The sequence below is a fragment of the Clupea harengus genome, chromosome 2, assembly GCF_900700415.2.
Source record: "Clupea harengus chromosome 2, Ch_v2.0.2, whole genome shotgun sequence".
Taxonomy (NCBI): Eukaryota; Metazoa; Chordata; class Actinopteri; order Clupeiformes; family Clupeidae; genus Clupea; species Clupea harengus.
The window spans coordinates 28,908,436-28,925,880 of NC_045153.1; the positions used below are offsets into that span (position 1 = coordinate 28,908,436).

A 17,445-nucleotide genomic window follows, 5' to 3' on the forward strand; every position below is an offset into this window, starting at 1 on the left:
CTTGGATTGTAAAGACGCAAACAGTAGCACTGCCCACCTTGGTTAAACAAGTCCAGCGTCATGACAAAACAGCAGATGTCTATGGTCAACAAGGAGAGCGTGCAGGAGCGGCACGGGTGTAACCTGATCTCTGTGTTTGTCTCAAAGGCCGGAGCAGGATGGGAGCATGAAACCAGACTGAGTCCAGCTCCACCGTCACGGTGGTCTGGATAGGCTGTGCTGTCTGTTGGGCGGTGGGCCTGGATCGCATGAGCTGAGACAGATCAAACCAACTTACAGCGTTGCCTCAGGCCTTGAGTACTAGTGATTGGAGGGCCTGAAGTAATGGGGACATGCCTTCACTTGTTGACGTGCATCTTAATTAGTGGTGAAAGGCAAAGGGGAGGCTTGGAGCCCTTCTGGTTGCAGCAGCCAAAGCAAACATATCGTCTGTTTCTTGCGAGCACGACTCAATGATCTTCACAACTGAAGTTTATGTGTGAGGGTAATTGAAGGGGATTTTTAAGTAAACACTCAGAAAAATGATATATACATTGTCACAATCCTGTGTGATAAAATGACCAGGAAAATGGATTTTCACCCAGAATGGGGTTAAAACCTCATCACGTGTAAAGTTCAGAGCAGCTCACCATGATCTACACATTCATAATTGCCTTTTTAAGACCATTGATCACGGCCATGTGAATGAAAACTCTGTGTCAAACTTCCAGAAAGCTAAACCTCTTACTCTCATTAACATTCAGGACCAATGCGGATACATTTGTCACAGTAAGAATTTGGGGCCAATTGTTTGGCCCATTTTTCAAATGTGGCCATGTTCTTACTATCAGCTGACTTTAAATTAATTTAAGGCATTGTGGTAGGGGCAAAATCAGCTGAAAGGTCGGCCAAGAGTCACCTTCAAGACAATAAGAAGTATTATGTGATTGCATAAGTAATCACATACTGTTTTTCTGAGGTTGTACTATTGGAGGGATTGCGTCAGCATGACATATATGCTGCATACGTCAGCATGACGCAATCACAGTCATGTTCTTCTTAAGTCTTCTTCCTGTTTTTTGGCGTCACTTCTGCTCTTAGAGCTTTTGAGATATTGACACCGCTCCAACGCTAACACGTTCGCCCTGATCCCATGCAGTGTTCTTGTAAAAATGTTTGCAATCCCCCTCAGTCGTTTTTTTTTTTTTTTTAAATCATTTATCATCCTTTTTTTCCCATTGAAATGAATGGGGAAACCCTTCAGAGAACTTTTGAAATCTTCGCTGCAATTCAAGAACATCCGGGTTTCCGAAAGCAGCGACAATCGAAGAACATCCAATATGGCAGAGCAACCTCACTGTGTTGGTAGTGTAATGAAGTGCCATTAAACGGAGCCATCCAAACATATTACTGCTCCTCTGCTGCACTTTTCAAATAAATTATGATAGTACCACCAATGGGAATAAATAACAGTCTATATTTCAGCAGATGTTTTGCTTGTGTTAATTCAAAGTGACAAGGTAACTTAATATCTATGATAGCCATTCAACTAATGTTGGCTCCAGCCAACAGCTAAAAAAGTAACATAACTTGGGCGCTATCAACATAGGGCACTAACGTTAATGTAATGTAAAGCTTACATGGTATCTAACATTTCAACCGACTTCATGGACAGTCATCTGCTGTATTTTTTTAAACCATGCATTAAGTAGCTAGCATAGCTAGTAGGCCTAAGCAGTGCTATATTAGTTTGTGTTGACATATCTGCTCCTACATTGCCTTTTACGCACTACAACACAGGTCAGTTATGAATCTAAACATGTCTGTCAATATCATTTTTATGTATTATTTAACTAATATCAACTGTGCTCAAAACACAAACAATGGAAATGGTATTGGTGTTAAGTGGACACTTTTTGTGGGGGAAAAAACAAACAGTCAAAAACAATGTGCACAATACAACAAAATGCTTAAAACAGTATTGTACTGTATATCAGTTCGTAGCAAAATTGCCAATAATAAGAATAACTATAATAACATAGAAATTGTACAACTTGTAACAAATACATTAGAATGACAAACAAGTTCTAAAGAGCTGAGTCTTTAAACACTTAGTGATACAGATGTTCCTCATAGGAACTAAGTGGTCGAGTTCTTCCTACGTAGATCTCGGTAAGGTCATTGCACACAATGAATGGAGACCCATCAACTCATTTTGAACATTGACTGATTAATGTTTCTAATAGCAGAGTGTGTGTTGTCTGCCTATGTGTGCAAGAATATTAGTGGATTATTGGTGTCAGAGAGTCGCTGTGCCTCGTTAGATCATAGTTATTGCTCATCCAACAGGTGGTAAGAGAGTCAATCACCATTATCTGGTCTCAGTGGATAGAGTGCAAGGAGAGTGCAATACTGGAAAAGGAGCAAGCGTGATAATCAGAAGACCCAAGTGTCCCAACTAAACCACTATTCACTGAGAATAAAGAAATTCCAAAAAATGGCCACACGGATCAACCCTGACCTCTGTCCATCTGCTCCTGTCTGAACTTTGCTTTCTGGCCATAAAACTTTATGATGGGTTGAGCACAATATATCAGATTTACCAGACATTCCTCGCACAGCTCCTCTGCTCAAATAATGACTTCAATACAAGAGGAAATCTCTGAAGAATGTAGTAACTCTTTTATATGTCTGCTTGCACTGAACCTCAGCAAAGGCGCTTGACAATGGCCAAAGGTGCGCTCTAAGCTTGTTTTGCCAATGGGGCCTCACCATGATTTAGAGTGCAGACAAATGATTTGATACATATGAGCCACAACTATGAACCGCATGCACAGTATAATAGAATACAAATCTGTACATTCAATCACATGCTGGGCTTGGACTACTTACCTTGAATTATACACTTTATTATGACAACCGCTGTGTGCATTCATTGAGGGGTTATTTATCTACCTCTCCAAAGTGGAGTAGGGTCAAAGCACATTACCCTAGCACTATACTAGCCAATGTCTTGTGATGTAAAGGTTCAAGCTTCACAAAATTTGACACCCTGTATCACTACCACATTGTTTGGATGCAAGCCAAAGTTTGTGAAATTTTGTTTGTGGAATTCTGCTTGGACCCCGATGATCGCTGCTTGTGGCTATATTTAAACGTATTATTATGATAGTGTATATTCATATTGTATCTTATGTATGCATACAGTCTAGCACAAGAATATATAAAGTCACACTTACCTTCATATTCACTAGACATGTCGCAAAACCGCAGCACGTAACTCACGGGTACTGCTTCACACCCCATCAGTGTAAAGCCACCACATCCACACACTATAGTTGCTTACATTTTCACTCAGAATGAGAAATAAAGCATACTTTTTAGTCTATTGTCACCAGAAATGTAATCATTCAAGATAAAACACTTTTTTTGGAATGGAAAATATCTTGTCATTTCACCTAATTCTTGCTCATTTTCTCACTTAATGCGGCGGTCATATTATGCACGGATATGTGCTCGGCAGTATGTTTAGTTTAGTTTAGTTTATTTACTGCTCAAAAGTGACTAACTGTACACGTATGGAACATATTTAGGCAATAAAAGTTCTCCCTGGGAATCAAACCCATAACACATAACCCATTTGGCCTTGCTCTGCTAATTAGTCTACAGGCACACTCATGTATCTTATGTATGCATACAGTCTAGCACAAGAATATATAAAGTCACACTTACCTTCATATTCACTAGACATGTGTTTTATCTTGAATGATTACATTTCTGGTGTAGTACTTATTGTGTTTGTGTAGTACTTACTGTGTTTTTGTGTTTTATGTTATGTGTAGTACTTTCTGTGTTTGTATGTTTTTATGTTTACTGTATGCACCTATACATCAGAACAAATTCCAGGTAGGTGTAAACCTACTTGGCAATAAATACTATTCTGATTCTGATTCTGATTCTGATTCTGATAAACGAGCCAATAACGTATACACGTATTGTGCCAAAGGTGCAGTACAGGTCTGATTATTTGAAGTGGTATATTAAATATAGATGGTGAAACACATGAAGTGTAAAATGGTGAAGACCTGGCCTGCAACCCAACAGTGTGCTATGTCAAGCCGCTGACCTGGTCTTTCAGTTGAGGTCTTTTGTGCACCACTGATTCTTTGTCATGTTAAGGTTCAATTCCATCCCCCTATGGCTTGAGAGCCAAAGGTCACAGAAGGCCAAAGCTGACACACACACAAAAGGTCCTTGCAAACATCATTTATGGATTGGTCATGGTCAAGTGTAGTGAAAGTCCCAAAGGTCAGCTTACACTAAAGTTTGCCAAACGTGTTGTGAGGGCAGAACTTGTAAAGGTGATAGGCAGATGGGTCAACATTAGGGAGGACTACTTCCAGTCCAGTAGAGGTGTGATCACCAGGCCACCAGGCCAAGGGTATGTCTTGAGACCCATCACACGGTTGTCACCAGTTTCTCATGAAACCAGAGGGTCTTTGTTCAGAGCCATTGTTTGCCTGCATCCATGAAACTCGTGGTTACATCCCAGTAGTTTCTCAACAGGTCAGTACAACATTGGAGAAACTGAAACAAAGAAAGAAAGAGACATGACCAGCCTTTTGATATCCATGCTGTGTTTATCTTCCCTTTGTTAAAATATATTTTAAGTCTATATGTTATAGCTAATTAACATTCAATGCACTACTTTGTCAAATCATTTCAATTGTGGAACTACTTTTCTTTTTTACACTGAATTGCACGCCTTAAACATGTAACGAAAATAAAATGTCCACCAAATGCGTACAGCAAACCATCACGAGAAGTCATTGAGACATTATTTCTGTCAGAAATGGCCGACCTCTTCTCTAAAACAGCATGACCAGCGTCCAGAAGCCAGCCCACAGTAGACTCACACCCACTCTCTCAGCACATTGTGTACCAGATGGAAGTCATCAACTTTTCCATGAGAAGCCCTCTCAGTGGCATTCTCTATGTGTCCAAGTGTTTTGGGCTGTTTTGTGTTCTTGTTTGTTGGCTTCGTTGTTTGTCTGTTTGTGGCTGGGGAGGCATGAGTTCTTGCTATGGACAATGCACAGACCATAGACAAGGCAGTTGTGCATTGTCATCTCGTTATTCACTGTTATCATCCCTACGGCTCCTCCTGGTCTGCCATCAGCAATCCCATCAGGCCACCTGGACTGAGAGTATACTTGTCTTTGTTTTCATGACATACTTGGTCACAGGTCTACCTACAATCCATACTTCCCAACAGCGTTCTACAAGCACCCACTGCAGCCAGTCGAGAAAGAGAGAGAGAGAGAGAGAGGTTGAGTAGATGACCTCATCACCCAGGCATGAATGGGGAGGGAATCAACATGGAGAAATGCTATTCACACAGGGAGACCCCGAGACCCCTTGAGCACTAGCGTTGTGCACATGTCTGGATACCTGGCACTGTTTGCCATCTCTCAGGTTTTTTCTAGCCAGATAAACATGCAAGTGAAACAGAGGCCTCTGTGATAATTAAACACATTCTCTGTTGACCCTTGTTGTTTTTGTCAGTGATGCATGTAAGCAGGATCGTGCACACATACCTCCCTCACTCAAAGCTAGTGGGCTGTGGGCTACTTGTGCATCTCTTGCTCATAATTTGAAGGCCTTTATTTTGCAATAACCAACATGACTGGAGGAACTCCTCATAAAATACACATTTGGGTCTATACATATTTTACATTTTTTGCATTGTGCTTGGTTAGTGGTTTATCTTCTGGTTAGAGAGGAGTGTCTGATCAAAATATCTACCCTTCAAGTGAAACAGTAAGGTGAAATAAATAAGGATAAGTCAAGAGCAAAGAAATAAAATCTTCAATAATTTCCCTCATAAAAAACAGGCTTTTAAATATACTAATTTACTATGTATTTTTTCCACTAGACAAATAGTTAGTATGCTAAAGTAGTGGTTAAAAAAAAAATAAACCTGATAATGAGAACATTACATGTAGCTCTTCTCAGTCTAATGCAAAGCTACCCTTTTAGGCGGGAAACTTCTCAACAATCGATATAACTCGAAAAATATTACCCTAACCAACCCCCGAACTCCCTTTACCTCTTACCATCTGTTAGAGCTTCTGGGGGGAGGAACTGGGTGGATCGGTCTGTTTCCATGGCAACCTCCTACCCTTTTCCCTAAATGTGTTGGGGGGCCTTTGTGTCCTGTGCCCTTCACTCCCTGTAACTCGAGCAGTCTTACGAGGAAAACAGGACAGGGCAAAAAAAAAACAGCTATAAAATCAGCTTCATCACAGCCACCATTCCCTGATATCCACCATAGCAGCAAGTCTTCCAAACAGCCAACCTCTGTGCCCAACCCCCATCCTTAAGCCTGTACCCCCACCCCCCAACGTACGTACCAACCCCCACATTGACACACATACACACACACACACTGAACTGCTTCACCCGGCGGGAATCTTTCACCCTCACCCCCTGCTCTTTTTTGCATTACTATTTCTCTTTCAAGACCCTGTCCTCATTCCCAGTCACCTCCAATCAACTAATCTATATAATTTACCTTCAATGCTTTAGTATAGTCTGCCTGCGAGTACCTTACAGCTTTAAAATGGCAATGTTATATCAAAACATTGAAAAACTGCCTCAGTAATCACCCCAGAAAACTAGCCTCCAATACAGCATTAGCCATGTTTTTCCACTTAGTTGGTTACTCCCCATTTTGCCAGCATATCATTGATTTTTATGACAATTATATGAATTATATTGTTGCCGTTTAAACAAACAATAGCTCATATGTATCCGTAGATCAAACTATAGTACTAATAAACACAAAACAAACAATAGCTCATATGTATCCGTTGATCAAACTATAGTACTAATAAACACAAAACAGGCCATAAAACGCATTGTAATTGAGGTCTGCCCAATGTCTGGATATTCGTCGAATGTAAAGACCAACCGAAAGAGTTTGTGAAATAATTTGTAAGCCTGTGCATCTGAGTCAGAGATCATGAATCAGTACAGAGATATATGTGAGGCAGGCTGCAACTGGGTGCATGCATAATACTCTCAGAGACACATGGTAAATATTAAGACGATTGGCACCTGACTCCACTTCCCCGTAGAACTGTGAATGAACAGTAACAATGGGGGGAATGTTTACTATGCAAGTTAATTACTCTAATATGTAGACAGACTCTCTATCCAAAAGCTGCAGGTGTTGCCCAGCACACGTGTGTTTCATAAGCGCTAACTGACCACAGAAGTTCACTGGTATTCACTTCCTTCCCGATCAGAGACATGTACAACTTGTGGAATTACATGGTTTCTTTTAGAAAACAACAGGGGTAGCAGTAAAAAAAAAGCCACAAGACTACTACTGGTGTAGGCTACTCATCTGACTGAAGAGGGTAATTGGATAACCCAGTTCCACCACAAATACATACTTAGGCTACATCATGTCTTGTTGGGACAAAATCAGACATATGACGCCTGGTAAAGAGAGACAGAAAAGGAATTTAAAAATTGATGAGGAAGCCCCCGTCTTCACTCCACGCGACTACTCTTGGTATGTGGTGAACACAAATGGAACCCAACAGTGGGATTAATATGACAAAGCCTCATAGTTCATGTTGGCATGGTGATAGCTTCAGGTATGTGCCAGTAGCATTAGCGCTTTCAGACCACCCGCTCATCTCTGCTGCTTCAAATGAACCTCAGAGTGGTGCGAGTATTTTCACAAGTAGTCACAAAAGGAGGGTGCTGCAATTCCTCAGCTTTGTGCTTTTCCATCCCCACAAGTGACGCAGAAAACACACAGTCATCAGGGGCCAAATAACACGAATGCACAAAAGATCTCCTCAGTAAACATACACACACAGCTGGTATTTCATACCCTTCAAACATAAAATGACAACTAGTACATTCTTAAATTCAATCTTGCATAAACCGGATGCTATCGTAGAGAGATTTCCTCTATTATTGAGACATTTTTTTTGGCTTGCATTTGGCTCTGACTTTCAGGGGTGCCTCCAAAACTGCTGAGCCCGGCTCCTTAATGAGGAAGCTGTGTTGTCACGCAGAGCCAACGTCGAACATGTTCTGTTGCAGAAGGAACTTTGTGGCATATGAGGTTGTGTAAAAGTCTGCACTTTTCTCTCAGATATTCCTGGGAAGACACCACGAGTGGACATTTGTGCTGAACCCGAGACATCACTCTCGGTCATGGCATTTGACCTGATTTCTCATCTCTGAAGACACAGCCTGCCAGTTCTGCTAGTGCTTGCAGAGTGGGGGAAGCCATCAAGGTTAAAGTAGAGCTACGTGTGTGTATGTGACGAGGGACCTCCCGACAAGTACCACTATTAACCAATGCATGATTTTAACATAATAAAGCTCCACGTGATGCTGCACAATAGAGCTCTGCCAACAGGGGGAAGGGGTGTAGAAATTCTTTTGTTGCCGAGTGCGAACAGTGGATATTAAACACTACAGTGTAGCTGCATGATTTTGGCTAGATATCAAAGACTGAAGCAAAGGCACAGATGACTACAAGCATATTAAATCATATCACAGGCAATTGATGACATCCATTAATGTTGGTTTGCACGAAGTTCCTACAGTATTACATTTCACTGTGAATAATGTGCTAATTCACTTCAAATGTCTACCAAACGAACAGCACCTGCTTCATATTTCTGAGAAATGCTGCTGCTGCAGCCACACATAAAGCCCCATGCCTGATAAGATTCCCATGCACTGCAAGAGATTCATATAGTGAACTATTGGCATCGCAGAGGAATTCCAGTAGTTAAATAGGTAATCAGCAGGTGGTGTGAATGCCTGTCTTTGTTACTGTTGATGTCAATGGCATCCACACATTTAGGGGCTTTAGCCACCTCTATTAACACTTCTCCATGTTTTGCAGTAATTACGATTGCCTGTAATTCTTCCTCTGACTGCTGGCATGCTTATGTAGAACTGGGAGGAAAGGAAGTGGTTTTGTAAGCGAAACGGAACAAAAGGCCAAGCTCCATAAACCACTCCACTGCCCTGGCCGACACCATCCCCAAAATATGAGGGTGGCAAGAGGAAAAGACACTCTCCAACAACTTCCGAACATCCGCTCAACAGGAAGAGGGTCTGCTCCCATTCAACCACATAGCCTAATGAAAAACAGTGCACATCCCAGCTGGCACAACACTCTAATCATTAAATCCTCCATTGGCTTGTATTTCTACTGCTGCTCTCTATGTTATAACATTTTACGTGCGTTTATTGCTTAAAGTAGGCCTGCCTTTCAGCTAAATAAGCATGTTTTGTCTGTAAATACCGTCTTTCACAAATCACACAATATGCCGAAACAATAGCAGATGTCCTACAAATGCCACACAAGAGCCTAGCCTATGATATAAACGAGCGTTAAGGTATGAGATCTGTATTACTCTTGAAAACGTCACATTTTGTATTCAAAAGTTTTACTTTAGGCTATTGAAAACTGACTCCACTAATAAACCATCATTTCTTAAAACCGACGTGAATATCGTATACATTAATGGAAATAAAATGAACACCAACCCAGCTGCGTTCAAAATTGCTTGCCATGAATCGGCACTATTTAGACTCATTTCGTCGTTTAGTGGGTTAGGAAATCGGGATTGCATCAGGAGTGGGATTGAAGAAGGAACGAATCGCAACGCAGATCGCGCTATCAGGTTTCTTGGGCCCCAAAAGGGGTGGGGTGCTCCAGACAGAGGGGGAGGAGGAAAAGGGATTTGGGGATATTCTTTGTTTCCCCCGTATTTAGGAGCCTGCCTCTATAAGGATGGTCACATGGTACCACATTGGACTGAATGGGTTAACAGAAGCTAACGCTTTTGTTCAATACGGAGAAAGTGGCGAGACATTTCTAATATTTAACTGGGGAACACAGCTACCGAAGAAAATCCTCAGCATAAGGACGGACTATTTTGTTTTAAGGTAACGTTAAGTCATACTTCTCGCCTTTCCCGCAATGGCCTATGTTAAACTTGGGTAACGTTAGTAAGGAACAGAATTAAACAGCCAGTATGAGAGTAAGTGTCTTTGATTGACTGTCGATTTAAAATGATGTAGCGTTAATTTTTTTTAACTTAAATGTATGTCAGCAAAGCCTAAAACCTTCCGCCTGAATTGCCTGTCGCATTAAAAAAAAATGTTAAATGGTTGGAGTCAGCATTGGGAATGAAATTGCACGCTCGTTTGCATCTGGTTGAGGACAATAGTTAATGTTGTGAATTCTCTATAGGTAGTTACGCGGGACTTTGGGGGTTCAATTTGGGAAATTAATGTTTTTCCGTGTTGAAAAGGGCACAACGTTTTACATTTTCGTTAAGTCGCAGCCTATATGAACCTATTACTTAGAAGGCACCTCTCCATCACCTCGTGGCTGATAGTTGTTTTCTAAGAAACGCAGCATGCGTGAAGGATACTGCGAGCTCATTCCATGGTTTTCCCAGGTAGGTTAGCTAACACTAGCGTTACGTTTAGCCTACTAGTGGAGGCGACACGTTGCACTTTTCGGGGACAACGCTAGGAAGTTTGATTAACGGCAAACGCTTGCCCGTTTGCCAGCTTTTTGCTCTCGTCTTGAAGTTGATACACACTTCTGTACTTCAGTGTTGCTTTTTAGCAGCTCTTATTAGCATTTGATAGGCATCCGTCCTCAACCACATTCCTGATTTGGAATCTCGAATCGTGGTCGCCCATCTTTGCAAATAACATACCTCAATAGATACCTACTGTTTAGAGTTAAAACTTGCGGAACGAATCTTATTCGTTGTTAAATTCAAAATATCTGTTGGTAGATCAGTTAATGTTGAAGATACAGTACACTGGTAGTACAGTCTACTAGTAAGGATGCCACAGAATATTTTCCGCATGTAAGAATTTTTTTTAACCCAACCATTCAAATCCTCGCAACAATTTTATCTCCCTTTTGTCAGAAAATAGTAGGCCGTTCAGACTCTTCCTTGCAACGTTGTGAAGTTTCGTGCCTGGAGTAGAACCACTCTCCCAAATGGCACTTTACAAAGACTTTCTGTTCTGAAGGCCAATACAGCCACCCTGTTAAAAAAACCGGCAGCACTGTTTAGTTCTGCTGAAGTCCCACATGTGTAGGCTGTTTTGGAGTGGTGCTTTTAGATCAAAGCTAGCCTTTTATTGAAATTGAGAATTTACATGAGAAATGCGAATGACTGGATTAAAGCTTTAATGCACGTTCCCTTTCTTGATTTTGAGCTTAAACAGAAGTGTGAAAAGCGGGACATCGTTTACTTTTCAGGTTGAATTCAGTTTGGTAAAACACAGAGCTTCACCTATTGTTAGTGGAAATACGAAAGAATTCCCAGCAGAGGAAATTAGTATCCCCCCCTTGCCTCTCACACTGGCCCAAGTGTGAAGTAGCAACAGCTTGTAGTAAGAGGACACAGCTGGAACCAAGATGGGGCAGCATGGAGGTTATGGAGAGAGAGCTGGACAGGGCCACATAGCATGACTAAAAGGGAGCTGTGAGGTGTCTGGATGACTGCTGAAACCCAGTCATACAGTGGGCCTGAAAGAAGGGCTTGTTTTCTCCCCGGATTACAAATTGCATTTGGTAGTTGTCATATCTTTGGGTAGCAATGCTGGTTGGGAACAAGATACATGTTCGCAGGACCAATCAGTGAACTGATGAACTGTAGTCCTGGTGCGGTCTTGTCTAGGTGATATATTTCGCATCAGGAGAGTTCATTTCTTACCCTAGTCACGGCAATGAAAATGTCTTTTTTTTTTTTTAACTGTCCATTGCTGGTCTCTTACTCATCTCTAAGTACTCTTTGGAAACAGTCTTCCGTTGTTATGCCCGTCGTGTCATGCCTCAGCAGAGCAGGCACCCTCATAGCCCAGTGTCTGGCATGCTGCTGCATGTCTGCTCATTGAGAAGAGGGCACTGTTTCACAACCACCGTGGCCTTTGCATGCCACCACACTCTAGGCTCTGGCGCCGACCCAGTAAGTAGTACTATGAAAACTAGTAGCGATGTTGTCCGAGGGCTCATAAGAAACGGGTTGTTTTGTCCCATTGAGCCTTGTGCTGGGAACATGTTATGTGATAACCGAGCCCCACGACCTGGGGAGTATTCCCAAGTTCATGGTTTAGTTATGACACCTGGGTCAGTTAACTCAAGAGTAAGAAATGAAGATCCTAAAATAACAGCCCCATGGCTTTGTCTTGCTAGGAGAAGGAAGCCATAGGACCCTTCTATTAGGAGATTTGCCACTTACTCTGCGTTAAGTTGTCCATGTTTGTCAACCACATACGTGGAATCCCCCCATGGTGTTTGTCTGATGGTTAAACCAGGTGAATGGGTGTGTTATTTTAGTGTAGGTTACCTGTCCATGCGGTCAGTTACTCCTACTGTCCAGTTCCCTAACATTTAGTCACCTAACATTATCTCCCACAGTGACTATCTTAAATGGTCCTGTAGAGAGTACCTTCAATTTTAAGTCTAGCAATTGACGGTACGTGGGAGTATTATCTTTGGGTCAGGTTGTTTTCAGCCTGAGTTAATCATTGTGTCTGTGGTTTCCCTCTTAATGTGCTCTGTGTGTTGCTCAGTACGGTCAACTTGTGAATGGGTGAATGTGTTCTGTATGGCACCCGATGGGCCAAACTGTTCTCGAAGATCTGGCAGTTTGGTGTGCGGTGAAGGCATTCTTGTCTTTGATGTTGGCACATAGCTGCGGATGGCATGGTGATGTAGTAACTAGTAAGTAGGTGCTAAACCCCCAGGGGTCAGGATGCAGCTAATAGAGCCAGCCCTGTTCGCCCTCACAGCAGTTTGAAATCAGTGTCGGAATGTGGATTTGAATGGCTTTGAGTTTATGGAAGCTTCTTAAGTTGATTTAAGAAGTCGAAGTCGTGCCTTCTTTTGACTTTCCAGTGATTAGGAATTTTCTTGTGACTCTATAATGAGCTGGGCCTGCCTTGTGAGAAGTCACAGCTGCCAATTGCTAGAGCTTGCCCTGTCACAGTCTAGTCGTTTGACTGCACATTACAATGGAGTAATTGAAAGCTGATTTAGAGATTTGAACCCCTGGTTTAAGCTAGCCTTCCTCTGCCCAACAATAGCCCCTGAACCATGCCTGCTGCTTGGGTGCAGTATGATTGAACTGTTATGGGAGTTTTCTGGGAGAGGTGTGAAAACAAAACAAAAAAACACCCAGGCTTAGGGAAGAGTCATTTGTATAGGCTTAGTCACCTTAATGTTTCTCCAGCTGGGTGATCAAGAAGCTTTGGGCTGTTTCTCACCTGGTGAACAGGTCTGTTCTGAGTCATCGCTTCCTTAGTTCTCTATCTCTTAAAGTTAATTTCAATATTGCCCTTTCTCCTGTAATGAGGTATAATATCAATCCTAGGTGTTCAATCAGTATTTTATACAACTTATCATTTTTAGTCCTGCTTTTAGCCTCCTGAGCGCAGCACTGGCTCCCTCTAGTGGATTAAACATACAGAACTGTTTTCATCAGCTGAAGTGGGCTATTTCCAGAAGATGTTCACTTAAATTGTCGCCAGAGCTATATCCTACTTGATATGTCATGGAATTGATGGCGGTAATAGCTAAACTATTATGCCTTGACTCCATAGCAACTCACCTTTAGCATGTGATCAGTGACCCACTGTGCTTCTTAGAGATATACTGAGAAGCTGCTTTAAATCACGTTATAAAAATGAGGGAATTCTATGTCTGCAGAAAACATGACTGTGGGCCCTAATTCTACTGACAAATTCAAAGTCTGCTGCAAAGCTCCTGAAGCTAAATTAATGACTTGGCAAAATCATTTAGCTAATTTCATAACAGATGAAGTGCAGATTTTAAGTGCAAACATGGGTCGGCCCAATTCTGGGGTGTGTCTGTAGGCGGAATGTGGAAGGCGGATGTGTGAATTCCGTGTATAAATGAGTACCTTCAAAGTAACACCTTTTCTTGTGAAACTTCCAAACGATTTCATATCGGGGAGACCTTCAGCACAAGAACCTCCATCACCTCTGGTGTAAACCGCTCTGTTTGTGACCGGAAATTTGTTGTTTTCTCTATTGTAGAACAATTAGTGAGCCCTGTGTAAATCTAATAAGGTATGGTTGAATCGTTATGAATTATGATGATAAAGAGTGACCTTAATTCTTTCATTCACATCCAGTAATTAGTTAACCCATATATGCTTGATTGGCAAACATAGGTATCCCTGTCTTCTCACGGCACGGTTGCTGATGCGCGAAGCCCGTTTGCTGTGCTCGTTGCCCCATGAAATGATGGTCCTGTGTCTTTTTGCCCTTTTGAGCAGCACGGCTCCCCTCCTCACTGGTCTGGGAGCTGTGAAGCTTTGTTAAATGCCTATATGGCACGATTCAGAATTCTCTGTTATGTAAAGAGTTGTTTGAGAGTTTCCCTTGTTTTGAAGCCTAACTGTGTGTATCTGTTTTACCTGGCAGTGTTGAGAGGCCTCACGATCCACCAGCACCATGAGCTGGAGCTTCCTGACGCGCCTGCTGGAGGAGATCTCCAACCACTCCACCTTTGTGGGAAAGGTGTGGCTCACCATGCTCATCGTCTTCCGGATCGTGCTGACGGTGGTGGGTGGGGAGTCCATCTACTACGATGAACAGAGCAAGTTTGTGTGCAACACGCAACAGCCCGGGTGTGAGAACGTGTGCTACGACGCCTTTGCACCGCTCTCGCACGTGCGATTCTGGATCTTCCAGATCATCTCCATCAGCACGCCCACCATAATGTACCTGGGATTCGCCATGCACCGCATCGCCCGAATGGGTGACGGCGAGTACCAGCCACGGCCGCGCAAGCGCATGCCCATGGTCCACCGGGGGGCTGCGCGTGACTACGAGGAGGCAGAGGACAACGGCGAGGAGGACCCCATGATCAACGAGGAGATCGAGCTTGAGAAGGACAAGGACAAAGAGACCGAGAAGCCCTGCAAGAAGCACGACGGACGCAGGCGGATTAAGAGGGACGGCCTGATGAAGGTGTACGTGATGCAGCTCCTGTTTCGCACCGGCTTGGAAGTGGCCTTCCTGTTCGGCCAGTACATCCTGTACGGCCTGGAGGTGATCCCGTCCTACGTGTGCACCCGCAGCCCCTGCCCACACACAGTCGACTGCTTCGTGTCGCGACCCACCGAGAAGACCATCTTCCTGCTCATCATGTACGGCGTCAGCTGCCTCTGTCTGCTGCTCACCGTGCTGGAAATCCTACACCTGGGCATCAGCGGGCTCCGCGATGCCTTCCGCCAGCGCTCGGCGTCCCACAACCGCAGCCAAGTAGCCATGTCCAGCCAGCGGCCCTCCATCTGCCGGCAGGTGCCCACTGCTCCGCCAGGCTACCACACAGCCGTCAAGAAGGATGGCGGAAAGCTGCCCGCCGGCATGAAGCCATCTGACTTCCGCGATAACTTGGTCGACTCGGGCCGGGAGTCGTTTGATAACGAGACATCGTCCCGAGAGCTGGACCGGCTGCGTCGGCACTTGAAGCTGGCCCAGCAGCACCTGGACCTGGCCTACCAGAATGGAGAGAGCAGCCCGTCGCGGAGCAGCAGCCCGGAGTCTAACGGCACGGCCGTGGAACAGAATCGACTCAACTTTGCTCAAGAGAAACAGGGAGGAACCTGTGAAAAAGGTTAGTAGAACATGCTATGCTATGCTAACATGTATAACCAGAGATGGAATGATGTTGCAATTACACTGCACTGATGACCATAGAACATTTTGAAGATGATATGAACTTCACACAAACCTGTCCGCTGTTCTTTTTTACTTTAGGAATCAGAGCCTGAACTCCTCAAAGTCTTCCTCACCGTCTGCCCAAACGACCCCCGCGGAGAAGGAGCGTGGACATAAACACATTCTGAGGGGACGTTTGTGTGGGTGTGAATGTGTCTGAGTGATAAAAACTGTGTGTGTGTGTGTGTGTGTGTGCGCGCGCACTGGTGGAGAGACTATGCTCACAGTATTATGGCAAGTGAAGACGAAGGAAACATGCCAAACCCTGGAAAGCAACATTGCCCAGCAGCCATACTTGAGAGCCAGTACGCCTGACTAGCCAAAGTGCCCAAGAGCCGATGGTAGAGGAGCTGCTTTCAATACCTAAGTCTCATCCAGAAGGCCACTGTGCAGTACTTTAGACTTTTTTTAAGTGTCGTAGTAATTGATAGGCAGTTTTTTTTTTTTACCTCTCTTCTGGTGAAGTACTGAGGTTTGCATCTCAAAATGCCTTAAACTTTAACTGGAGTTTACATTTTTTTTGTCATTCCAAAAGAAAAGCGAAAAGGCTGGGCTTGGGTAGAGCCACATGGTCATTCAAGTATGTGTATGTCATAGGACTAAAGGTCATTTGTGTTTAGTCTAGAGAACCATAGTGAGTATATGCTTATTAGCTGTGATCTGGTACCAAACGTGGCTTTTCTTAAGTGGATGGTGACTCTCTCTCCCACTCCCACTCCCCTCTGTAAGGAAGAACAGATGCCTGGTGGTTCAGTCCAACAGGGAACGGCATCCTGGGATGTACATAAGAGCATCTTTTTTTTTTAAACCTTGTTAAAAGGTCAGTGACCATGGCCTTTGTTACATCTTATGTAAGGAAGCCACGTTTTGGTGCCTTTGTCCAAAATGAATGAATCAAAAAAACCTGGGAAATGCTTGAAATACATGTGAATCTTAAATGTTTAACTGAAGTTTCTGAGATGTTCGTGACCTATTTCTTATCTTTTGTACGATTTTCTTTCCCTTTTTTTGTATATGAGGAGCATATCTGTGGACTGTATCCCAAAAAGCTTTTGATAGGTTAGTAGTCAGGAGTCTGCTCTGACATTCGTTTTCTTTTTGTGAGTTTTCCCTATTTCAGAACAGTCTTTCATCTTATGATGTTCACATGTGCCAGTTATGCCCAGGGGTTTGGTGTGATGCAGCTGCCTGTCTTGTAAATTCAAAGCACTAGGAAGACTACAAGGGGAGCAAGCCATATGCCTGGTGTATTGACTTCCTTGGTCATTTTGTATGTATACCTGATTTATTAAGTGTTTCTATGCAACACCATTATAAAATAAAATGTGCTCCATCTTAAATATCGGTACTTGACCTGCGGCAATATACATTTTGTATCTGGCAACAGCAAAGCTTGACACAATATGACTGGGGCAATAAAGAAGATCTTGGAAAAGAAACATTAGAAGCTATTGGTTCATTGATACATTTCATCACGTTTTGTCAGCCTTGAGGCAAAAATGTCATCTCATGGTATTTTTGATATTTGTCCTGTTTTTAAAAAAATACCTTTTGTACAAATAGTATTTTTTTGTGCGGTTTCAAGAAATAAAAAAACACTTTTGAACTCGGACTAGTGTAATTTTTTTCACATCTGAA

The 17,445-nt window shown here is 43.0% G+C and overlaps 1 protein-coding gene across 1 annotated transcript; it reads left to right on the forward strand.

Moving 5' to 3' along the window:
• Positions 1-9,814: 9,814 nt before the first annotated feature.
• gjc4b (gap junction protein gamma 4b) lies at positions 9,815-17,223 on the forward strand. Its single transcript, XM_012836489.3, has 3 exons — positions 9,815-9,972; positions 14,506-15,703; positions 15,847-17,223. The coding sequence occupies exons 2-3, from the start codon at positions 14,536-14,538 to the stop codon at positions 15,858-15,860; spliced, it is 1,182 nt and encodes a 393-aa protein (XP_012691943.1). The 5' UTR covers positions 9,815-9,972; positions 14,506-14,535; the 3' UTR covers positions 15,861-17,223.
• The last annotated feature ends 222 nt before the right edge of the window (positions 17,224-17,445 follow it).

What these genes read in the sequence shown, in the direction of transcription:
- gjc4b (XM_012836489.3), top strand. Translation starts at nt 14,536, where the DNA reads ATGAGCTGGAGCTTCCTGACGCGCCTGCTGGAGGAGATCTCCAACCAC.